Source organism: Pan paniscus, chromosome 6 (assembly GCF_029289425.2).
Source record: "Pan paniscus chromosome 6, NHGRI_mPanPan1-v2.0_pri, whole genome shotgun sequence".
NCBI classification, from domain to species: Eukaryota; Metazoa; Chordata; class Mammalia; order Primates; family Hominidae; genus Pan; species Pan paniscus.
This window is the reverse complement of record NC_073255.2, coordinates 188,391,798-188,417,967: the sequence shown is the minus strand read 5'-3', so window position 1 is coordinate 188,417,967 and position 26,170 is coordinate 188,391,798. Positions and strand designations below refer to the sequence as shown.

General features: G+C 42.9%; 1 protein-coding gene across 1 annotated transcript in view; it reads right to left on the bottom strand.

Annotated features, from left to right (window-relative positions):
- Positions 1–26,170, bottom strand: part of GALNTL5 (polypeptide N-acetylgalactosaminyltransferase like 5) — a 57,249-nt gene that overhangs the window by 16,664 nt on the left and 14,415 nt on the right. The window contains 4 exon segments of the mRNA XM_034965297.2: positions 9,186–9,242; positions 9,245–9,304; positions 13,302–13,467; positions 25,402–25,526. Of these exon segments, the coding sequence (XP_034821188.2) occupies positions 9,186–9,242; positions 9,245–9,304; positions 13,302–13,467; positions 25,402–25,526 (408 nt within the window).

The following is a 26,170-nucleotide window of genomic DNA, read 5'->3' as shown; positions in this document are numbered from 1 at the left end:
TTTGGTATTGATGTTTAAGAATGTGGTGTGCAAGGGGAACATCACACTCTGGGGACTGTTGTGGGGTGGGGGGGAGGGGGGAGGGATAGCATTAGGAGATATACCTAATGCTAAATGACGAGTTAATGGGTGCAGCACACCAGCATGGCACATGTATACATATGTAACTAACCTGCACATTGTGCACATGTACCCTAAAACTTAAAGTATAATAATAATAAAATTAAATTAAAAAAAAGAGAATGTGGTGTGCAAAATCTGTGTCAGGGGATTTACAGAGAATCTGTGCTTAAGTGTATGACCAGTTTTTGTAAAATACATAAGCATTTCTATTTAACTCACTATAAATCTGTTAAACCTAGCCATCTGGATTTTGTAAAAAGAAATCAAAGCAACTATACTATTAAATATCCTAAATTTTGTTTGTATGCTACATCCTCATAATCTGGTGGTGGGATGATGCTGTCTACTGAGATGGCATCAGAATTCCTGGGTTTGAGCCTGGAGTAACGTGACCTAGAGCCAGTCTCTAATCTTTCGGGAGCTTAGCTTCTTTAACTGGGATAAAAGGCTGATGAGTTCTAAAACCTCTGAGAGCCTTTCCACCATTAATATTTTGTATTTTATTATTTTTACCCTGTATTTCTTTTAATTTTATGTATTTCATCATTTTGAAGCATAAAATTCAATGTTTACGTTTTAATTATTTATTTGTACTAATTGCTGTATAATAAGCATTTATTTGGTACATAATGCCAAAAAAAAAATGTAGGTGATGTCCTTATCTGATCATTGTAACAGCCATGTTAGTTCGATAGCATCATTCCCATATTTGGATTATCAGGCTGAGGCTCAGAAGAGTGACTTGTCTAATTCTCCCTGGAAGACACTGCTTCCCTGCAATGTTGCTGATAGAAGAAAAAAAAACTCCTTCTCTCAAACTGCATGAACCCCGCATCCAGAAGCAACACTAGCATTTCATCACTATCCATGGTTTAATCATCACCCATGTTTGCCTCCAAACCATGACACTTCCGCTCCCATGCAAAAAAAAAAAAAAAAAATTCATACCAACTGATTGTAGATTTCTTTAGATTCAAGCCATCTGATTGTAACATTCTCTTTCTTCTTCACTTTGCAAAACCCCTGCCTTCTCCTTCTCCTTCTCCTCTGTGGGGTTATCTATCTGCCTGCATCTCAGGCGGTTTCCTTCATGTCCTGCAGGTACAGCACAGCATTCACCGCAGGCTGTCCATCTCAGCTCCTGCAATCTGTGGGAGACTTCAACAGCCACGTGGACAGCACTACCGGCCCAGAGAAATGGACAGATAGTGATGAGAATTATGAAGAGAAAGAAATGGGGGAGGCCGGGCGCGGTGGCTCACGCCTGTAATCCCAGCACTTTGGGAGGCCGAGGCAGGCAGATCATGAGATCAGGAGATCGAGACCATCCTGGCTAACACGGTGAAACCCCGTCTCTACTAAAAATACAAAAAATTAGCTGGGCGTGGTGGTAGGCACCTGTAGTCCCAGCTGCTCGGGAGCTGAGGCAGGAGAATGGTGTGAACCCGGGAGGCAGAGCTTGCAGTGAGCCGAGATCATGCCACTGCACTCCAGCCTGGGGGACAGAACGAGACTCCGTCAAAAAAAAAAAAAAAAATTGGGGGTAAGGGTGATGATAGAGAGGGATAGGAGTCTGCTATTTAATATGGGGTGGTTTGAAAGACTATGGTGATAAAGTGGCATTTGATCAGAGAACTGAACAAAGCAAGATAACAGGTCATGCAGATGCCTGAGAGAAGAACGTTCCAGGGGAAGCCAATCACGTGCAGAGGCTCTGAGATAGGATGAGGCTTGGCAGGCTGGGAGAGAAGCAGGAAGGCCCGTGCAGCTGGTGGGTGGGTGAGGGAGGAAGGAAGGGAAAGATCAGGGAAAGCAGGGAGCACATCACGGCAGGCCCTACTGGAGAGACAGCGTCGCTTTGTAATAATGCAAATAGCTCCCAGGAAGATGACCTGGCTCCAAAGGAGTGTGCGCACATGAACATCACGTGAAAACCCGTCTCCAGGCTCAGTAGGTACAGTTTGCATCTCAATAGAGTTGATAAAAAGAAAAAAAGAAAAGAATAAATGTGCATGGGTAGCACATAGTCGGCAAGAGATAAGTCCCAGAGGGATAAATACATTAAGGAAGGGCCGCTGGCTGCTGTCTCACCTGCCCACACAACAGGATCCCATACTTGTGACTCAGGAGCACGCTGGGCTCAGGCAGCCACCTACATCACTTGGGGGTGTGGGGAACAGACAGGCTGAGAGATGGCAAGTGCTGGCAAAGGGCCAGGAAAAGTAGGTGCACACATCCACAGTCATAGCTGAAGGTTTCAGTACAACTCTAAGAAACTTAGAAATAAAATCGAATTCCATCATCAAAGATATGAACAAAATTATATATATATATACACACACAGAACCTACAACCAAAAAGAAAAAATATACATTCTTTGAAAATACACATAGAAGAGCCATGTGTGGTGGCTCATGCCTGTAATCCCAGCACTTTGAGAGGTTAAGATGGGAGGATATTACTTGAGACCAGGAGTTTGAGACCAGCCTGGGCAGGACAGTGAGACCACATCTCTACCAAAAATTAAAAAAATAGGCCAGGTGTGGTGACTCATGCTTGCAATTCCAACATTTGAGAGGCTAAGGTGGGAGGATCACTTGACCCCAGGAGTTCGAGGCTGCGGTGAGCTTCGATACTCCACTGCACTCCAGCGTGGGTGACAGAGAGAGATCCTGTCTCAGAAAGAAAAAAAGTATAAAATACACATAGACATTGTGAAAAACTGACCTAGCTTAAGCCACAACAGAAATTTCAGATTTCTGACCACAATACAGTTTAGTAATAAATAATTAACAAATAATTTTAAAAATCTCTGAAAATTGTTTGGAAACTTTCAAAATCACTCCTAAAAAAAAGAAAACAATGTGGATTAAAGAGGAAACCAAAAAAGACACCAGTGCCTGGGCAGTTTACTGGCCAGTTCTCTGCAAGTTCCCACACACAGTCAATCTCTGTCTTATGTAAATTTTTAGAAAAAAAGAAAAACCATACAATTTGTTCTATGAGTCTGGTAAAGTGAAAAGTATAAGAACACAGTACAAACAAAGAAAATCATAAACGCATCTTACTTTTTTTTTGAGACATGGTCTCACTCTGTTGCCCAGGCTGGAGTGCAATGGCATGATCTTGGCTCACTGCAGCCTCCACCTCCTGGGTTCAAGCAATTCTCCTGCCTCAGCCTCCTGAGTAGCTGGGATTACATGCATGTGCCACCATACCTGGCTAGTTTTTGTATTTTTAGTGGAGATGGGGGTTCTCCCTGTTGGTCAGACTGGTCTCGAACTCCCGACCTCAGGTGATCCGCCCGCCTTGGCCTCTCAAAGTGCAGGGATTCTAGGCATGAGCTATCGTGTCCAGTCCGCATCTTACTTTTGAACACTGATGCGATGCGTGTGCGCGGGGTGAGAAGGGGCGGAGAGCACGTGTGTGAAGTGGGTGTTGTGAGATATTTACATCTACACCTAGTGACTCTAGGGGAGCGTTTCTATGGGTATTATGTGGGTTTGAAAATTTTCAAAATAAAAAAAATAAGACTCCCCTTTTAAACAAAAACAATCCAGACCGTAGTGCTACGGGTTGAACTGTGTTCCCCAAAATGATATTTTCAAGTCCTAACCCAGGAACCTCAAAATGTGTCTTTATCTGGAAACAGAGTCTTTGCAGATGCAATGAGGTCATACCGGGGCAGAGCGAGCCCTTCATTCAATGTGACTGGAGTCCTTCTGAGATTCGGTTGGGGGAGACAAAGACACAGACACAGACAGACGGGGAGGACGCCTGTGAACAGAGAGGCAGAGCCGAGGGTGACGCCGCTGCAGCCCGGGACTGGCAGCCATGGCCAGAAGCTGAAGAGGCAGGGAAGGAGCCTCCCCCGCAGGTCTCAGAAGGAGTGAGGTCCTGCTCACACCTTGATTTTGGACTTCTGGCCTCTAGAACTGGGAAAAAATGAATTTCTGTTGTTTTAAGCCACCTGTTTGTGCTACTTCATTATAACAGTCCTAGGAAACTAATACACATCAACATAGTAACTAAATGATAAGTCAGAATTATTCCCATGAAAGTCAAAAGCAGAAAAGATGCCTGCTACCGCCACTTCTAATCAACATTAGAGGTAGAAGGAAAATTACCTTCAGGTGATAGAAAATGCAAGCGACTCTACCCACCAACCACTAACGACTAAGAGTTTACTGAGGTTTCTATTTACAAGATCAAATATACCAAAAGATCCCATTCCTATGTACCAGTAATAATTTAAAAATATAACAAGAAGGTCCCAAATCACAATTTTTAAAACAACAACCAAAAAATCAAGATAAACAGAAATAAGTCTTTGCACATAATATCTATAGAGCAAATGACAAAACACCAAACGAATATAAAAGCAGATCTGAATAAATGTCCATGGGTGGGGACATTTATCATCAAAAAGATGTAAATTCTTTCCCATTTTAATCTATCATCTCTATACAATTCCAGTGAAAATCTCAACACGTTTTTCCTGGAACTTGATAAGACAATCCTAGCTAAGACACTTGCAGAATGAAGTGGAAAGATTTGTCCTACAAATCTTCTTATCAAGAAAATAAGAAGATATAAAAACTTCTTATCAAGCTGTACTAATCAAGAGACAGAGTGATTAGCCTAGAAATACAAAAATACCATCATAGAGCAGGAGAGAGATGCTGGAAATAGACCCAGGAATACATAGACATTTGATAAAATGATAAAAATAGCATTGCAACCAATGAAGAAATGGTGGACTATTCAATGAACGGTGTGGGGAAAACTGGCTATTCATTCTGAAAAAATTACACTACATTCTTAACTTACACCATTTGCAGAACAAACAGTTCCAGGTAGACTCAAAGTTTAATGTAAAAATCAATTTTTTTTTACATGAGGAAGAAACTAAAGAAGACTATCAGGCCGTGCGCAGTGGCTCATGCCTGTAATCCCGGCACTATGAGGCTGAGGCAGGCGGATCACCTGAGGTCAGGAATTTGAGACCAGCCTGACCAACATGGCGAAACCCCGTCTCTACTAAAAATACAAAAACTAGCCGGGTGTGGTGGTGGGTGCTTGTAATCCCAACTACTCGGGAGGCTGAGGCAGGAGAATCACTTGAACCCGGGAGGTGGAGGTTGCAGTGAGCCGAGATGACGCCGTTGCACTCCAGCCTGGGCGACAGAGCGAGACTCCATCTCAACAACAACAACAACAACAACAACAACAACAACAACAACAACAACAAGAACAGTATCATCATGATCGCAGGGTAAGGAAGAATTTTTTGAACAGGAGACAAAACCCAAAAATCATAAAGGAAAAATATTGATATGTTTGTTTTTTATTATGTTAAAGCTAGCTACTATTATAATAATAAGATTCCAAAACGATAATGGCTCAAATGCAATAGAAGTTTATTTCTACGCATTTAGCCATCCAAGGCGGGTGCTCCTGACTGCGGAAAGCCCTCCATGTGGTCATTCAGGGATGCAGGCTGGCAGAGGCTCTTCAACCCAGAGCCTCCAAAGTCACTTAGTCATCTTGGCCCCAGTCAGCCAGAACAGGAAATGAGTGTGGAGGGGACAGACCAGCTTCCTAAGAGCCTTGGTCGGGAAATGGTGCATGTTACTTGCACTCACATCCCATGGCTAAAACTTAGTCACAAGGCTATTCCTACTGAAGAGAGGCTAGGAAGTTCAGTCTAGCCCTGTGCCCAGCAAGAGGAACTGGGCTTTTTTTTTTTTTTTTTTTTTTTTCGTGACGGAGTCTCGCTCTGTCGCCCAGGATGGAGTGCAGTGGCGCAATCTCGGCTCACGGCAAGCTCCACCTCCCAGGTTCTCGCCATTCTCCTGCCTCAGCCTCCCGAGTAGCTGGGACTACAGGTGCCTTCCACCACGCCCGGCTAATTTTTTTGTATTTTTGGTAGAGAAGGGGTTTCACTGTGTTAGCCAGTGAAGTGGGCTTTCTGGTGAACTTAAAGACTTAAAAATTTCTAGCCAGGCACAATGGTTCATGCCTGTAATCCCAACACTTCAGGAGGCCGAGGCAGGTAGACCACTTGAGGCCAAGAGTTCGAGACTAGCCTGGCCAATATGGTGAAACCCCTTCTGTACTAAAAATACAAAATATTAGCTGGGTGAGGTGGCAGGCACCTGTAATCCCAGCTACTCAGGAGGCTGAGGCACAAAAATCACTTGAACCCAGGAGGCGGAGGTTGCAGTGAGCCGAGATTGCACCACTGCACTCCAGCCTGGGCAACAGAGTGAGACCCTGTCTCAAAATAAATAAATAAATAAAATTCTGCTCAACACAAGACACCCCCAGAGGAGAAGAAAAGATAGGCTCTAGCCTGAGGACCGATATTCTCAGTGTTCATAATACAGAATTTCTGTTATAAGGCCAGGTTTGAATCAATAACAAAAAGACAAACAACACATTAGAAACACTGGCAAAGAATATGAACAGATAAATCGACAGAAAAATGATCTGTAAGCAATCTATGAAAATATGAAAAAATTCAATGGCTGTTAATACCAAGAAAAGAAAAGGTAGCCTATTTTTTGGCCAACTGTGGCAAACATTAGAAAGACGGGCCATATTCATCTCTGGCTGCAGAGAAAGGGCAATTTATCTGTGTGATGAGACTGTTAATTGGTGAAACTTTTCAAGGACGATTTGGCATTATCTTTCAAAATTTAAAATAAAAATTCCCTTCTTCCCAGCAATACCACTTTTAGGAATTTACGTTACAGGCACAATCAATCACACAAAGATATATGTTCATGAATTGTAACTGCTGCATTTTTTAGGTAATAGTAAAAAAGAAAAATAACCTATTCAGAAATGGCTAAACAAGTTATGACAATCAATTATAAAATCCATATGGGCTGGGCGCAGTGGCTCACACTTGTAATCTCAACACTTTGGGAGGCCGAGGTGGGAGGATCATTTGAGGTCAGGAGTTAGAGACCAGTTTGGCCAACATAGAGAAACCCCGTCTCTACTAAAAATACAAAAAAATTAGCTGGGTGTGGTGGCGCCCACCTATAATCCCAGCTCTTGGGGGAGGCTGAGGCAGGAGAATCACTTAAACCTGGGAGATGGAGGTTGCAGTGAGCTGAGATCACACCACTGCACTCCATCCTGGGTGACAGAGCGAGACTATCTAAAAAAAAAAAAAGAGAAAAAATAAAATCCATATGAAATATCATACAACACAGCAATTCAAAACTGAAGTAACTCTTAAGTACTGTCATGGGAAAAGTTCCAAAAAATTAAAAATAAAAGAGTAAGTCTCAGGACAGTATAGATAGTATGATTCCATGTATTTAAAAATCCCAGGCCAGTCGTGGTGGCTCACGCCAGTAATCTCAGCACTGTGGGAAGCTGAGGTGGGCAGATCACTTGAGGCCAGGAGTTAAAGAGCAGCCTGGCCAACATGGCAAAACCCCGTCTCTACTAGAAGTACAAAAATTAGCCGGCATGGTGGCGGGCACCTGTAATCCCAGCTACTTGAGAGGCTGAGGCAGGACAATTGCTTGAGCCCAGCAGGAGGAGGTTACAGATTGTACCATTGCACTCCAGCCTGGGTGACAGAGGGAAATTGTCTCAAAAAAAAAAAAAGTAAAATAAATAAAAATCCTTAACCCTGTGTATATACACGTGCATATATATGTATATATCTATAAATGCATAAAAACGCGGGTCTGAAAAGATGCACTCCATATTGTGTTTGGTTTCTCTTGGGTTTTGGACAATGAACATGTATTATCTTTGCAGTTAAATAAGAGAATGTGTCCACCGATCAGGGCAACATGGAAAAAGAGAGTCCAATTTTGCTTTTTTTCTTTTGTCCTTCCATTCCTTAAGGAGGTGTTTCCTGCTAAGGAGCAGGGACATTTCATCAGCTTGCAATGCAGCCTGAGGAATGCCCTTACAAATGATTCGCCTCCCGTGGTTCCAGCTCAGTGTTCTGCCAACATTCCCCTACATGCGGCAGGAGGCGTGATCGTGGGAGGCTTGGGCCCTCTAGCAAGCTGCTCAGATGCTCCTGGGACTCAGCCGCCCAGCAGCATTGACAGCCAATGGTTCACAACAAGTCCCTCCCCAGAAGCTGCCCTTGGCCAGCCATGGCTACCAAGGTCATACCTGCCCCCAGGGGAGGGCAGTGTTCATATCCAATGACTGGTCCATGCCTGGTCCCCTTACCTGGAACTGGGATCCCTCTGAATGGCTCTTGGGGCAGCCCTGGGAGTGCGCTGCTCAGATGTCCCTTCACAAGAACCTGCTGCAGGGGATGGATTTGAGTGCTTCCCATTGCCCAAGTTTTCGGATCTACTGAAGCTCATGTCAAGGTCATGCCGTTCCCAGGGTGCTGCCACCCAATGACCAAGCACAGTGTGTGGGTGGTGGTGGGGAGGACGTGGAGATGCACCACCCGGTCCCATTGCAGGTCTCCCTAACGGGCAGCCTTTGCAATGGGGCTCCCCCTAGCCCACTGAGCCTTTCTGAGACCTGCACCTTGTCTGAAGCGCTTCAAGATACACTTCCTTCCTTCTCTGTCCTCCTCCACGTGTGTCGGGTCAGAAGCATCAGCTCACACTTTTTCTTCTGTTCTCCTATCTCTTGCCCCATAAACTCCTTCTCTTATTTCATTGTGGGGTCCTGGCTTCAGAGGTCCCCGTGGATGAGCACTGCAGCTCCCTCCCGCCCACCCCACCCCCAGTCTTGCTCTCCTCACTCCTGTGGCTCCCAGTGGGTCCCCTGTGGTTGAAACTCCATTTCAGAGTTTGTACTGGGGAACTCAGCCTGTGAGAGGGGCTGACATTAACGTCCCTGCGAAAGAATATCTTCAACCCAAAATAGCAAATTGACATTTTAAAGCAGAACACTTTCAGAGGCAAAAGAAGATTAAAGGCTCATATGGCTGGAATAGATTTCCACTCTTCTGATGAAGCAGACAGAGACATAGAAGGTCTCCCTGCAGAGGAGTCCCGCTCAGAAGGGAAGATCTCTGTGACGCCGTCACTGGCTCTTGTCCCCAGGAATGTTCCTACCTGAAGCATGAGAAGCTCCAATCAGCCTTGCTCGAATCAGCCCCTCTCTCTTTTTCTTATTATTTTAACCTTTCCCCGAAAAGTTTCCAGGTGATAGTCTAGTTTTTCTTTCAAATCATCTGGAAAAATATTCAACATATGAGAATGTATAAACGGCAACTATAGAAATTGAAACAGTGTATCATTATTATGACTTATTCCTAAAATCCATGCTATTCCACAGAAGTTCTAACTTTAAAAGAGAATTTTGGGGCCAGGTGTGGTGTCTCATGCCTGTAATCCCAGCACTTTGGGAGGCCGAGGCGGGCAGATCACTTGAGGTCAGGAGTTCAAGACCAGCCTGGCCAACATGGTGAAACCCCCCTCTCCACTAAAAATACAAAAATTAGCCGGGCATAGTGGTGGGCGCCTGTAATCCCAGGTACTCGGGGCTGAGGCAAGAGAATCGCTTGAACCCAGGAGGCAGAGGTTGCAGTGAGCCGAGATGGCCCCATTGCACTCTAGCCTGGGCAACAAGAGCAAAACCCTGTCTCAAAAAAAAAAAAAAAGATAGAATTTTTATCCTATTTAAGGGGAGAAACACAAGTGATTCATTATCAAAATCAACTGTAAATATTTTTCTTTTTGTTTCGTTTTTGTGGAGACAGGGCCTCATTCTGTTACCAACGTTGGAGTGCAGTGGCATGACCATAGCTCACTGCAGCCTTGACCTCCCAGGATCAAGCAATCCTCGTGCCTCAACGTCCTGAGTAGCTGGGACTACAGGTGTGCACCACCACACCTGGCTACTTTTTAAATATTTTGTAGCAATAGGGTCTTGCTACATTGCCCAGGCTGGTCTTGCACTCCTGGCCTCAAGGGATCCTCCCATCTTGGTCTCCCAAAGTTCTGGGATTATAGGTGTGAGCCACCACACCTGGCCCTGTAAATATTATTCTACGGTTCTAGTGAAATAACTCATTTTAGTAAATCACTATTAACATTTTAATAGAAAAAGCATGCATTATAGAGCTTTGGCGCAATCTGGGTTTGCTACTATCTGTGCTTCTAATTTTTCAGTAGCTCTTGGGAAAGTTATCGAACCTCAAGAGTCTTAGTTTCCTCAGCTGAGAGAAGGGATGACCATCATGTTCCCGGCAGTACTCTGGCATGAGGAAGAAGAAATATATCACCCAGCACAGAGCCTGGCACCCAATAGTCGCTTAATATTTGGAGGTTAATACAATGATGATAAAGGAGGCTGGGACCAGGTGAGATGGATGCAGGTACCTCAGAGGTCTAAATTCCTAAGTCCAAGCAATCTGGGTCAGGGGCAGGTTGAACAGGAACAGGTTCATGGTAATCCCAGCAGAAGGAGGGATCTTCTTCCTTGTTTTTAGAAAGAGGCAGGGATACAGGCTGCACAGCTGCGCTTGCAGGCCTGGGCAGCATCTCAGCTCAAAGATCTCCAGACACCTCACTCACATCCAGGATGTAGGAGGCGGCAGGAGGAGGGAGAAGTGGGATGCCATGAGCCAGGCCCTGGAGGAGATAAAGGCAGTGGAGGCAGCAGCAGTCACTGACATGAAGTGGAGGGTGCGGGTTTTTCAGAAGATGGTCATGTTGTTGGCTTGCAGTGTAGAGGGACCAGGACTATGGGAAAAGTGGATGGCAGCAGGTCATGGACAGGCCATTTGTGTAGCTCAGTGGGGGCAGTTCCCTGGGCCCCTGGCCCTGCTCCCCCAAGCTGAGGAGTCTATTGGCCATACCTATAGGTGTCAGCTGGGAAAGACGGGGTTTTGTTGAAGAAATTGTCCTTAAACCCATGATGAAGTCACCGTGAATTAAAGGAGGAAGGTGTCAACCTGAGCTCCATCAGAGCCTAGAACACCCTAGTCCTGTGTTTAAGGCTCTGTGTGGGTCAAAGGCTCAGATAGAGGAGGAGAAGCAGAGGTGTCTGGTTGGGCAGCACATCCACATGTTGGCAGCAACGACCCCCTAGTCTCTCATAAAGGGGACCACAATGTGTGATGAATGTATGAGAACGTTGACAGATCTTACGGCCTGTATGTTTGTGTCCCCACCAAAATTCAAAGTACCCCTCAGTATGATGGTATTTGCAGGTGGGGCCTTGCAGAGGCATAATAGGGTGATGGAGCTAGCTTGCTCTCTTTCCACAACATGAGGACATAGCAAAAAGATGGCTATCACCCAGGAAGAGGGCCCAGTCTAAGAACTCGATCCTGCTGGCACCCTCATCTCGGACTTCCAACCTCCAGGACTCTAAGAAATCAATGTTTGTTGTTTAAGCCACCCAGTTTGTGGTATTTTGTTACAGCAGCCAAGCTGACTAAGACACCAGTTACGTCTCCAAATTCATGGTGTGGTTCTGAAAGGCTGGGGGAGGTATCCGTCCCCTGGTCATTCCTGGCACTGTGTCTCCATGGCAGCATCCTTGTACTTCTGGGTGAGAAGTTAGAATTCCACAATCTGTCAGGTTATCCCACCCTGTCCCCTGCTGGTGGCTTTCCCAGTGACTTCTTGCCCAGCAAGTTACCAAACATGCTGCTCAGTCTTTTGGGCAGATGAGGCAGCGTGGGTCACAGGGGCAGCAGGGAAGCCAGGCCCTCACTCCACACTCTTCCCATGCACAAGGCTAGAAATAGACAGTCCTGTGCCCTCAGACATTGGTGACCCCCTTAGAAACAGTGTTATTTACGATAGGTGCCTGGCCAACATCTACATTTCCACCACACAACTGCCAGTGACTTGAGTCACATTCAGGAGTCACCTAGAGTCACTTCCCCGCAGGGTGAACCTCATGGGATGGTTTCTTCCTCTGCCTGTTCTTCCTACTGCTTCTCCTCATCTTTTTGTTTCTGAGCTCATAGTGGGTCACAATTTACAGTGGATTGGGTTGACTTTCAGCCTGAAACTTACTTAATATTGACATCATTGCTTTGGTACTCCTGGCTTGCCTAAGGTTTGTACTCCATTGTAAATTAGATGAGTAATTTCCAATTCTAAGTGTAGTTAACTAGTGCTAGTATCACAATTCTTTAAAACCAGTAAGCACGAAAGAATACACACTTAACTGCAGTTGGTCTGATTCCGCTTCTTTCATGGAATTCCTAGATCATCTCATTTTCCTGCATTAAGCCCTTAATAACTCCTCATAGCTTCAAGATAAAATTCACATAATGTGCTTTATGAGCAGTTACCCCCCGTGCCCCGCTTTTTTAAAGTGATGGGGTTTTGCCATGTTGCCCAGGCTGCTCTGGAGCTCCTGAGCTCGAGGGATCTGCCCACCTTGGCCTCCCAAAGTGCTGGGATTGCAGGTGTGAGCCACCAGGCTGGGCTGGCAGTTCCCTTTTAATAACTCTGGTTTTGCCCACCTCCCCCCTGCAACTCTATACTCATGCATAAACTACATAAAATACGGCAGCATGTATTTCAAGCTCTCTATGTCTTCTCTTACCTCTGGGCCTTTACGATGCTGCTTAAGCTACCAAAAACACTTTTTCCTTCCTCTCCACCTAGATCATTACAACTCATCATTCAGACCTCAGTTGACATGTCACTTCTTCCTGAAGTTATCTCCAAGGACGTGGCCGGTGCCCCTATGTTTGCCTTATGGAAGCACCGCCCCTCCACCCCTCTGCCATGAGCCCAAGTACAGGGCCCAGGTCTCACATGTCCACCATATACCAAGAGCCCCTAGTGCAGTGCCTGCCCCAATACCCACCAAAAAGATTTTTTTGTACAAAATACTCAAGTGCCATCGGGGAGCGCACTACCTTCAAAGTAGATTAGATGGTCAGGCGTCGTGGCTCACACCTGTAATCCCAGCACTTTGGGAGGCTGAGGCGGACAGATCACTTGAGATCAGGAGTTCGAGACCAGCCTGACCAACATGGTGAAACCCCGTCTCTACTAAAAATACAAAAATTAGCTGGGCATGGTGGCATGCACCTGTAATCCCAGCTGCACGGGAGGCTGAGGCAGGAGAATCGCTTGAACCCAGGAGGCAGAGGTTGCAGTGAGCCGAGATGGTACCACTGCACTCCAGCCTGGGTGGCAGAGTGAAATCTCAACAACAACAACAAAGTAGATTAGATAATGAGGGTTCTATCTTACCAACTTTGCTCATGTCATCTACCAAAATAATTTCTTCAAGAAAATAGTGTGGCGTGAGGTTCATGACACTGGACACGGTCCGAAACAAGGCATTAAATTCTTCATTATAGAAGCAAATGACAATGCTGGCAGTCGGGAGGCAGGCTGGGTAATGTTTTTAAGACACCTGCAGGCAGAAGCAATATGAAGAAAACCATCCATCTAAATGCCTTGGATGTTGTGTCATCTCATTCAAACACTTCTCCTTATTTGCATCTTTTTGACTCTTTACTCCTTCAACTGATAATTATGGTAATAAGGTGACGGTACATCTAAAAACACAAAAATTTATTTAACTTCTTATGTTGTTCTAATATTTTCTGAATAATTTCCCCCTTCTTAATGTCAGTAATAATTGCTCTTTCCTGAGACTGTGTTGATAATCTCAGTTCTATTTTAAACACAGTATAAACACAAATTATATTCATGTATTAGCTTCTGTTATAAAAATGAATGTTTTATCTTTTTTTTTGCTGTCACCATGGCAGAACAGATAAAAATGAATTGTTAAGCTCACACATTAAAAAGTGTACATTAACTTTATTGTGCTGTCTTCAGAGAAAACTCCAACTTTATTCTTATATTTGTGGAGTCTGTTGCAACAAAAAAGTATAGCAGATATGGTCTAATTGGATTTCTTCTGAATATTTGACAAAAATGCTTTATTTCATTTTTATTTATTTATTCTTTTTGAGATGGAGTTTCACTCTTGTTGCCCAGGCTGGAGTGTAATGGTGTCATCTTGGCTCACTGCAACCTCTGCCTCCTGGGTTCAAGTGATTCTCCTGCCTCAGCCTCCGGAGTAGCTGGGATTACAGGCATGCACCACCATGCCTGGCTAATTTTTTATGTTTTTAGTAGAGACAGTGTTTCACCATGTTGGCCAGGCTGGTCTTGAGCTCCTGACCTCAGGTGATCCACCTGCCTCAGCCTCCCAAATTGTTGGGATTACAGGCATGAGCCAATGTCCCCGGCCTCAAAATACTTTATTTTTTTGTGTGTGTGCATATGAGGGAAATATAGAAGCTGAATTCTGGAATTCTAGTAATATTAGTTATTAATTATTATTTAGATTGATATATTCTTTAGCTGTATTCTGAAATATTTTGGTTGTAAATTAAAGAAATCTGCTGGAGCTAACTTTAGCAAAAGAAAAGGAGGTGTGGCTGGCGCAGTGGCTCAATGTCTGTAATCCTGGCACTTTGGGAGGTCGAGGTGGGTGAATCACATGAGGTCAGGAGTTTGAGACCAGCCTGGACAACATGGCAAAATTCTGTCTTTACTAAAAATACAAAAATTAGCCAGATGTGGTGGCACGCACTCGTAGTTCCAGCTACTTAGGAGGCTAAGGCAGAGAATATTTTGAACCTGGGAGAGGGAAGTTGTAGTGAGCCAAGACCATACCACTGCATCCAAGAAAAAAAAAAAAAGAAAGAAAGAAGGGGGGGAGGGAGGGAGAGAGAGAGAGAAAGGGAGGAAGGAAGGGAGGGAGGGAGGGAGGGAGGGAAAGGGAGGAAGGAAGGAAGGGAGGGAGGGAGGGAGGGAGAAAGGGAGGAAGGAAGGAAGGAAGGGAGGGAGGGAGGGAGGGAGGGAGGGAGGGAAGAGGGATGTATTGTGAGCTGACTCAAATGTCTCATAGGACCTAGAAGCTGCAGCAGCTGGAGCCTCAAGGAATGATTAGAACTAGAGGCTTGAATGATGTCTGGACACTCTCTATCTCTGCTTTTGTGTTTACATTTGGGAAAAAAAATAATAGCAATATCAACCTACCTCCAAGGGCTGTGAAGATGCAATGAATTAACACGCCTACAACACTTAGAGCAGTGCCTGGCACGCAGTAAGTATTCAGATAGAAGGCACATTACATGATTATGATTCTTCCTCTGCAACTGGGCTTTTTCCACTTCTTTAGTGGGAAATGTGATTGACATCAGCATTTCTTATAGGCAAGGACCCAAGGAGAAACTGGTGGGACTTTACCTTTTCCAAGATCAAAAATTGACTGGAAAAGATTCACTGGCCCAGCTTGCCATAGGTGCCCCATCCCTGGGTTAATCAACTAGGGCCAGAAAATTGAGTTGAAATAAAAAAATCATTGTGGCTGGGCGTGGTGGCTCAAGCCTGTAATCCCAGCACTTTGGGAGGCTGAGGCGGGCGGATCACGAGGTCAGGAGATCGAGACCATCCTGGCTAACACGGTGAAACCCCGTCTCTACTAAAAATACAAAAATTTAGCCGGGTGCAGTGGCGGGCGCCCGTAGTCCCAGCTACTCAGGAGGCTGAGGCAGGAGAATGGCGTGAACCCGGGAGGCGGAGCTTGCAGTGAGCCGAGATCGCGCCACTGCACTCCAGCCTAGGCGACAGAGCGAGACTCCATCTCAAAAAAAAAAAAAAAAAAATCATTGTTAGCACTGCAATCACACGGAAAGGGGGAAAAACAGTGGGAAAGGAGTGCTGGGCAGGCAATCCTATGGGCATCCTGGACAGTCCCCTCAGGGTACTCACAAAATGAAGTCACCAGGGAAGGAGAGGGCCTTGTCCTGGTCTTCATTTTTATCCAAGACAAGATGAAGACAGAGAAGTCATGCCCACTGAGTGGAACTGACATCAGACTCAAGGGAATGGAGAGTCCGAGGGACAGGGCCAAGGAAGCACCGGAACAGATGGGAATGAGGGCACCTGCACCGTCTGCACTTGGGTCTGTAACGGTGAGTGGGAAAATGCGGCTGTGCAGAAACATGTGGAAAAATAATTAAAAGGCTTAAATGGCTCACGCCTGTCATCCTAGCACTTTGGGAGGCCAAGGCGGGCAGATCACCTGAGGTTAGGGGTTTGAGACCAGCCTGGCCAACATGGCGAAACCCCTTCTCTATTAAAAATACAAAAATTAGCTGGGCGTGGTGGTGCATGACTGTAATCCCAGCTTCTCAGGAGGCTGAGGCAGGAGAATCACTTGAACCCAGAAGGTGGAGGTTGCAGTGAGCCAAGATGGCGCCACTGCACTCCAGCCTGGGCAACAGATTGAGACTCTGTCTCAAAAAAATATTCCAGTAAGATCATTGAGTTGAGAGACAGAAAGTAGGAGAGAAAGAGAAAATATGATACTAGAGTGAATTAACGGAAGGCCAATACCATGAATAAGAGAAGTGGTGGTCCAGAATGACTTCTGCTGCTAAAGTCACATCTCTGATGTTATAGTCAGTCCTGGGTGTATCACTTTAAGAAAACTGGAAATAAACTGCGTCCCTTCAGTTTGATGTTGGTGGAGGAGCCTGAAACTCACGTGAGGACTCTTTAGACCCCCAAGAGAACCTGGTGTGTGTGGGTTTCTCAAAAATAGATCAACAAATGTTGCTGTGGTATGTCTATAAAAACTTTCCTGGCCAGGTGCAGTGGCTCATGCCTGTAATCCCAGCACTTTGGGAGGCCAAGGTGGGCGGATCACCAGAGGTCAGGAGTTCAAGACCAGCCTGGCTAACATGGTGAAACCCCATTTCTACTAAAAATACAAAAAATTAGCCATGGTGGCGGGCGCCTGTAATCCCAGCCACTTGGGAGGCTGAGGCAGGAGAATCTCTTGAACCCGGGAGGTGGAGGTTGCGGTGAGCCAAGATCCTGCCATTGCACTCTACCTTGGGCAACAAGAGCAAAACTCTGCCCCCCTCCCCCCACCAAAAAAAATCTTTGCTGGGACCTAAGAAAGCTGTTTTTAAGAGTAAAAGGAGGCCAGCCGTGGTGACTCACACCTGTAATCCCAGCACTTTGGGAGGCTGAGGCAGGCAGATCACGAGGTCAGGAGATCAAGACCATCCTGGCTAACATGGTGAAACCCCGTCTCTACTTACAAAGAAAAAAAAAAAATTAGCTGGGCATGGTGGCGGGCACCTGTGGTCCCAGCTACTTGGGAGGTTGGGGCAGGAGAATGGCATGAACCTGGGAGGTGGCGCTTGCAGTGAGCCGAGATGGCACCACTGCACTCCAGCCTGGGTGACAGAGTGAGACTCCATCTCCAAAAAAAAAGAGTAAAAGTGATTTGGATGGCCTTTGGTTGTCCTCAATGAGCTGATCATATAAATTTGCTAACCTTACACATTGCTGACCTTATACATTAATAATAGTTCAGTACAAAGCAGGACTCTTTTAGGCTGAATTGTGTCCTCCAAAATTCATATAGTGAAGTTCTAGTCCCCAGGACCTCAGAATGTGATCCTATTTGGAAAAAGAGTTGTTGTAGAGATAATTAGTAATGTGAGCTCATTAGGGTAGGCCCTAATCCAATATGACTCACGTTCTTACAAAAAGGGGAAATTTGAACCCAGAGACAGACATATACAAAGGGAAGATGACGTTAAGAGTTATAGGGAGAAGACGGCCATCTATAAGCCAAGGAGAGACGTCTGGAACAGAGCCTAATTTCTTTACAGCTCTCAGAGGCGAGCAATCCTGCCAACACCTTGATTTCAGATTTCTGGCCTCCAAAACTGAGAGAGAATAATTTTTGTTGTCTAAGCTACCCAGCTGATGGTACTTTCTTATAGCAGCCTTACCAAACCAATATTTGGATACCAAATTTTACCATGCATCAGTCTCAACTGGGGTTCTTGCTGACTGCAGATTCTGATTAAGGAGATCTGGGCAGGGGCCTGAGATTCTGCATGGCTAGCAAGCTCCCAGGGGCTGTCAGTGCTGTTGGTTTTCAGGCTGTATTTTGAGTGGAAATAGTCTACTGGGCACAGGCACTGTTACAATGACAATCTTTTAAGCACATTAGAAAAAGATGGTGAGAGATGACTGCTAAACTAATTTGTAAATGGCTATTCATTTGTTCAAATCCAATTAAAAAAATGGATTTCTCCAAATAATTTTTGGATCAGAGGAAGTTAAAAATTGTAAATTATATAGAAATTAAAAATGAAAGCCTATCATGTTAAAATCTAAGAGATATGGCTAAAATTCAAATCAGAATAAAATGAATATTTATAAATGTATTATTATACCACAAAGAGGTAAAATAATCAAACTAACCTTATAAACTAGCAAGAAAAACAGGATAAACCAAAAGAAATAAAAATGAACCAATAAAGATAACTAGAAATTAATGAATTGGAAGACAAAAAAGTAAAATTAGTAAGTATAATCAAAAGTTGGCTTTTTGAAAGACAAAACAATGCACATCAAACTTAAAAAGAGAGTGGGAAAACATACAATAAAAAATGAGAAAGAAGGTATGGTACTAGTGGAGATGATAGTAATTAGGGAAATAAGACACACAACTTTTTGCCAATAAATTTGAGAAATAGGTGGAATAAAGTTTTATTACAACAGTGTCCTAAATAGCCCCTAGAAATAGAAAGCTTGAGTAGAACAATAACTTTAGAGTAATGTGCAAGTTTATCAATGTCTACCACTAAAAAATGCACTGGTGATTCATAATTACCAAGCAAGTGCTATTTCAACATAATAGGTAATTATCATATTATCCCAATTATTTCAGAGAGTCAAAAACTTTCAAATTCATTTTATAAAGCTAGTATAAGTCCGATATCAAAATCTGATGAAGATAATACAAAAAAGAAAAACATAAATCACAATTTTAAAAACTTGAATCATACATAGACTTTTTTTGAAGAGAAAATAAGGTCTTAACCTCCAGAGATGAATTGTTACTTTAATGTTTCTTAAATATGTGAACTTATGAGCTCAGAATCTCCTTGTGCTCATAAGTTCGTACCCAGCTATAAACAAAACAGTTAAAAATAATGAAATATGGCTAGAAGGGTTAAAATCAAATTAATAAATTAATTTTAATTTCAGGTTGGGTTTTGTTGAAATGACATCACCACTTATAACTTATTTTCTACTTGTTATAGGAAAGTTTATTTCTTAATTTGACTAGACTTTCCTACTATGTAGTGTGTGTTTGCTTAAATCTTTCAGTCCTATTTTTGTATTTGAAATATTGTTTTAAAAAATTCTATTGGCCATATTGTAAAGTAACTTGTCATAACATATAATTTAGGTATTTGGTCTGCCTCTGTTTGACATCATTTGTATAATGTACCTATTAAGTTTACTAATACTTTTCTCATTACTTACTGAAATTTGGTGACAATAGTAACAGGCTGTCCTCCTGTATAAATATATATTAATTAAAAATAATAGGCCAGGTGCAGTGGCTCATGCCTGTAATCCCAGCACTTTGGGAGGCCAAGGTGGTTGGATCACCTGAGGTCAGGAGTTCGAGACCAGCCTGACCAACATGGTGAAACCCCATCTCTACTAAAAATACAAAAATTAGCCGGGTGTGGTGGTGCACGCCTGTAATCCCAGCTACTCAGGAGGCTGAGGCAGGAGAATTGCTTGAACCTGGAGGCAAAGGTTGCAGTGAGCTGAGATCGTGCCACTACACTCCAGCCCGGGCGACAGAGCGAGATTCCGTCTCAAAAAATATATATATATAAGTGGGAAGATGAAATTTTAGAATTCTCATGAAGAATCTCATCAAGAATTTGCAGACTTCTGAAAATACACACATAAATCTCAACTTGAAAAACATGATTAAAAAAACAAGACCTAACTTATGCTGCCTATAAGAAACTCACTTCCCCTTTAAGGATATACAAGGATTAAAAGTGATGAGATGGAAAAAGATATTTCATGCAAATGGAAACCAAAAGAGAGCAGAGGATACTTATACTGAAGTAAAACAGACAGTAAGTCAAAAATTGCAAAAAGAGATAGATAAAGCAGGTCATTTTATAGTGATAAGGGGCCCATTTCATCAAGAAGATATAACAATATTATATTGCCAGTTGGTAACATAATACCAAGATATAACATCAAGAAGACATGTTGTAAATATATCTGCACCCAACGTCAGAGAACCTAAATATATAAAGCAAATATTAATAATCTGAAGTGAGCAATAGACTGCAATAAAATAAAAGTAGAGGACTTCAATACCCCACTTACAACTATGTACAGATCATCCAGACAGAAAATCAATAAGGAAATACTGGGTTTCAACTATACTTTAGATCAAATGGACCTAACAGACACACATGAGCATTTTATCCAACAGCTGAAGAGCATATATTTCTTCTCTGAGGCACATGGAATATCCTCCAGGATTGATCAAATATTAGGCCACAGAACAAGTCTTAACAATTTAAGATTGAAATCATATCAAGTATCTTTTCTGACCACAATGGTATGAAACTAGAAATCAATAATGAGACAAATTTCAGAAAACTCACAAATATATGGAAATTAAACAACATGTTCCTAACCAACCAATGGGCCAAAGAAGAAATTTTTTAAAAGACATTAAAATGGAAATTAAAAATATCTTGACAAATGGAAATAAAAAAAATACCAAAACATATGGGATGCAGCAAAAGCAGTACTAAGTTTGGGGATTATAGGAATAAACACCTATATCAAAGCAGAAGAAAGTTTCCAAACACACAACCTAATGTTATACCTGAAGGAACAAGAAAAAGACAGCAGACTAAGCCCAAATTTAGTAAAAGAAAGAAAATGACAAAGATAAGTGCAGAAATAAATGAAATAGAGATTAGGAAAACAATAGAAAAGACAAACCAAACAAAGAGTTGGGTTTTTAAAAGGATAAGCAAATTTGACAAACCTTTAGCTAGACTAATTAAGAAAAAAGAAGACTCAAAAAAACAAGACCAGAAGTGAAAGAAGAGACATAATTGATATCACAGAAAAAACAGAGAATCATAAAAGACTACTATGAACAATTATATGCCAACAAATTGGATAACCTAGGAGAAATGAATAAATTCCCAGAAACATACAACCTATCAAGACTGAATCATGAAGAAACTGAAAATCTGAACAGACTAAAAATGAGTAAGGGCATTCAATCAGGAATAAAAATCTCTCACCAAAGAAAACTCCAGGACCTAATGGGTTCACTACTGAATTTATTTAAAGAATAAATACCAATCCTTTTCAAACTCTTCCAAAAAATTGAGGAAGAAACACTTCCAAAATCATTTTATGAGACCAAATTACATTTTTTAAAAAAAGTAAGGGAAAGCTAAAATGAAAATTCCATTTAATGAAATAATATGGCTATTACAATAATGGCTAAAAATCTGGTTGGACTCCAGATAGTGGTAGCTGCTCTTAGAAGTTAATTTTTAAACATAGTAGTGGGTTCTTTGTACAGAATTGAATTTCCTATTAAATAAGTTATATTTTAAATATTAAAACTGCCAAGTCCACTTTTCTTTCTGGACAAATCTCTCTAAACTTTGCTTTTCTGAACAGTAATCATGTGATGGGGGAAGGGAAGCAAAAGCAATCATACTATTTTAGAAGGTGAGATTTAGGGAGAACAAATGATGATACAGAGAGAAATTCATAACCTAAAAGATATGTTAAAATGGTGACCTTTGTAGTAAATATTCAGTTCAGTGAAATATTGTTCTCTATGTTAATACCATGTTCTATGGTTTGAGTAAATTTAAGTTTTTTATTTTATCATGACCCAGATACATTGTGTCATCATGTACAAACTCCACGTCTCTTGAGTGTACCACATCATGAGTGATATTTGTGGCTTCAAATGTTGGCGTTGCACACAAGTTGCAACAAGGCAAAGTGGCCCTGCTTTCTCCTGTTTCATGGATATTCCTTAATGTAAGTACTTCTCATTTAGTTAAAGGAGAATATTGGCCCTTTTTGTCTGGAAACCATCAGAACTTAAAGATGCTAAAAATGCATTAGCACATACACACTACAACATAGATGAACCTTGAGGGCATCATGCTAAGCAAAATAAGCCAGTCACAAAAAAAGACAAATACTATATGATTCCACTTATATGAGGTACTTAAAGTAATGAAATTCATAGACACACAAAGTAGAATGGTGACTGCCAGGAAGTGCTGGGGTTGGGAAATGGAGAGTTGTTGTTTATTGGGTACTGTATTATATTACTTCATTTTCACACTGCTATAAGGATACCACCTGAGACTGGGTAATTTCTAAACAAAAGAGGTTTAATTGACCACAGTTCCACATGGTTGGGGAGACCTGAGGAAACTTATAATCATGGCAGAAGGTGAAGGGGAAGCAAGGTACATTTTACATGGCAGCAGGACAGAGAGCAAGCATGGGGGAAACTGCCACTTTAAAAACCATCAGGTCTCATGAGAACTCCCTCACTATCATGAGAACAGCATGGGGGAAACCACTCCCATGATCCAATCACCTCCCACCTGGCCCCTCCCTCGACACCTGAGGATTACAATTCAACATGAGATTTGGGTGGGGACACACAGCCAAACCATATCATTCTGCCCCTGGCCCCTCCCAAATCTCATTTCACATTTCAAAACCAATCATGCCTTCCCAACAGTCACCCGAAGTATTAACTCATTCCAGCTTTAACCCAAAAATCCAAGTCCAAAGTCTCATCTGAGACAAGTCCCTTCCTCCTATGAACCTATAAAATAAAAAACAAGTTAGTTATTTTCAAGATACAATAGCTGTACAGGCATTGGGTAAATATTTCCATTCCAAATGGGAGAAATTGGCCAATTGGCCAAAACAAAGGGGTCACAGGCCCCATGCAAGTCTGAAACCCAGCGGGGCAGACATTAAATCTTCTTTTTTTTTTTTTTGTAAGACGGAGCTTGCTCTGTCACCCAGGCTGGAGTGCAGTGGTGTGAACTTGGCTTACTGCAACCTCTGCTGGCTGGGTTGAAACAATTCTCCTGCCTCAGCCTCCCGAGTAGCTGGGTCTATAGGCACGCATCACCATGCCTGGCTAATTTTTTTTTTTTTTGTATTTTTAGTAGAGATGGGGTTTCACCATCCTGGCCAGGCTGGTCTTGAACTCCTGACCTCGTGATCCACCTGCCTTAGCCTCCCAAAGTGCTGGGATTATAGGCTTGAGCCACAGTGCCCGGCCCCTAAATCTTAAAGTTCTGAAATGATCTCCTTTGACTCCAAGTCTCACATCTAGGTCACAGTGATGCAAGGGGTGGGCTCCCAAGGCCTTGGGCAGTTCTGCTTCTGTGGCTCTGCAGGGTACATCCCCCGCAGCTGCTTTCAAGGGCTGGTGTTGAGTGCCTGTGTCTTTTCTAAGTGCATGGTGCAAGCTGTTGGTGGATCTACCATTCTGGGGTCTGAAGGAAGGTGGTCCTCTTCTCACAGCTCCACTAGGCATTGCCCCAGTGGGGACTATGTTTGGTGTCTCCATCCCCACATTTCACCTCTGCATTACCCTAGTAGAGGTTCTCCATGAGGGCTCTGCCCCCGCAGCAGGCTTCTGCCTGGACATCCAGGTGTTTCCATATATCCTCTGAATTCTAGGTGGAGGCTCCCAAAGCTCAACTCTTGTCTTCTGTGCACCACAGGCCCAATACCACATGGAAGCCACCAAGGCTTGGAGCTTGCAACCTCTGAAACCACAGCCTTAGTTGTACTTTGGTCCCTTTTGGCCATGGCTGGAGCTGGAGTGGCTGGGACACAGGGCACCTTGTCCCAACGCTGCACAGAACAGCAGGGCCCTGGGCCTGGCCAACAAAATCATTTTTCCTTCTAGGCCTCTGGGCCTGTGATGGGAGGAGTTGCCATGAAGATCTCTGAAATGCCCTGGAGACATTTTCCCCATTGTCTTGGCTATTAACATTCAGCTCCTCATTACTTATGCAAATTTCTGCAGCTGGATTGGGCTTGAATTTCTCCCCAGAAAATGGGTTTTTCTTTTCTACCACATAGTCGCCTGCAAATTTTCCAAACCTCAAGTTCAAAGTTCCATAGATCTCTAGGGTAGGGGCAAAATGCCACCAGTCTCTTTGCTAAAGCATAACAAGAGTCACCTTTACTCCATTTCTCAACAAGTTCCTCATCTCCATCTGAGACCACCTCAGCCTGGACTTCATTGTCCTTATCACTATCAGCATTTTTACCAAAGCCATTCAACAAGTCTCTAGGAAATTCCAAACTTTCCCACATCTTCCTCTTTTCTTCTGAGACCTCCAAACTATTCCAACCTCTGCCTGTTACCCAGTTCCCAAGTTGCTTCTATATTTTTAGATATCTTTATAGCAGTGCCCCACTCCTGGTACCTATTTTCTGTATTAATCCATTTTCACACTGCTATAAAGATTCTACCTGAGACTGGGTAATTGCTAAACAAAAGAGGTTTAATTGACTCAGTTCCACATGGCTGGGAAGCCTCAGGAAACTGACAGTCATGGTAGAAGGTGAAGGGAAAGCAAGGCATGTCTTACATGGTGGCAGAAGAGAGAGAGAGAGAGAATGCAGGGGAAACTGCTACTTTTAAAATCATCAGGTCTCATGAGAACTCCCTCACTATCTTGAGAACAGCTTGAGGGAAACCACCCCCATGATCCAATCACCTTCCACCAGGTCCCTCCCTTGACACCTGGGATTACAACTCAAGACAAGATTTGGGTGGGGACATAGAGCCAAACCATATCAGGTACAGAATTTCAGTTTGGGATGGTGAGAGAGTTCTGGAGATGGATGGTATCGATGGCTGCACAATGTGAATGTCTGTATTGTACATTTAAAAAGGATTAAAATGGCAAATTTTATGTTATGTGTATTTTATCACATAACAATGATTATGTTAATCATTAACATAATAATTATTAATGCAACAATTGAAGGAACAATTTTTTTGAAAAAAGTAAATTTTGGGGAATAAAAGGTAGCTGTCCAGAGCATTTTCTATCAGGAATGAATGCCCCTTTGGCCAGAAGCCCTTATTGGTGATTTAATAAAAAGATCTGTGGGTAACTCAATTCTTGGAAGCCTCTAGAACACATTTTGTGCCCACGAAGAAGATATTCTCTACACTATAAGCATTAGAATCTTGAAATAGAATCTTGACATTATCTGACTTCAAGTCCTAAAAATAGGAATCTATAACATTTCTAGTATGATCAAATTAAAATCTGGTTAGTAACTGTTTTCTATCTATCTATCTATCTATCTATCTATCTATCTATCTATCTATCTATCTAGAGAATGAGAGAAAGAGAGAGACAACATGCATTTTACTCCTGGTATCTGGCACTTCTCTTTTGATGCCCAAGCTTCTACCGATAATCACATTAAATCCATATTTTAAAAGTTCTTTATGAAGTTCTGGGTTTGTATGGTTAAAATCTGTACCTGCAAGAAAATGTAATTAGAATCATATAAGTAAAGGCTTACTAGCAGTGATGCAGGAAAGGAAAGATCTAGAATAACCAAAACAATTTTTTAAAAGAACCAGAATAGAATTCAGAAATCGATCTGTGCAAAAATGGTCAAATAATTCTTGGCAAAGGTGGGTGTTTTAGTACATTTTGCATTGCTATAAAGGAATACCTGAGGCTGGGTAATTTATAAAGAAAAGAGATTTATTTGGCTCACAGTTCTGCAGGAAGCATTGAGCCAGCATCTGCTCCTGGTGGGGGCCTCAGGAAGCTTCCAATCTTGGCAGGAGGTAAAAGGGAAACAGGCAGGTCACGTGGTGAGAGAGGGAACAAGGAGCGGGGCATGCCAGGCTCTTGAAACGACCAGCTTTCCCATGAGCTAATAGAAGGAGAGCTCATTACTGTAGGCAGGCACCAAGCCATTCATGAGGGATCTGGCCACGTAGCCCAAACACATCCTGCCAGGCTCCACCTTCAACATTGTGGGACAAATTTCAACATGAGACATGGAGGGATAAATATTCTGATTGTATCAGTGGGGAAAGGGAAGTTTATCAACAAATGGTGTTGGATTATCTGTAGAAAATAACCTATATGTGATGGTCCATTTTCAATTCT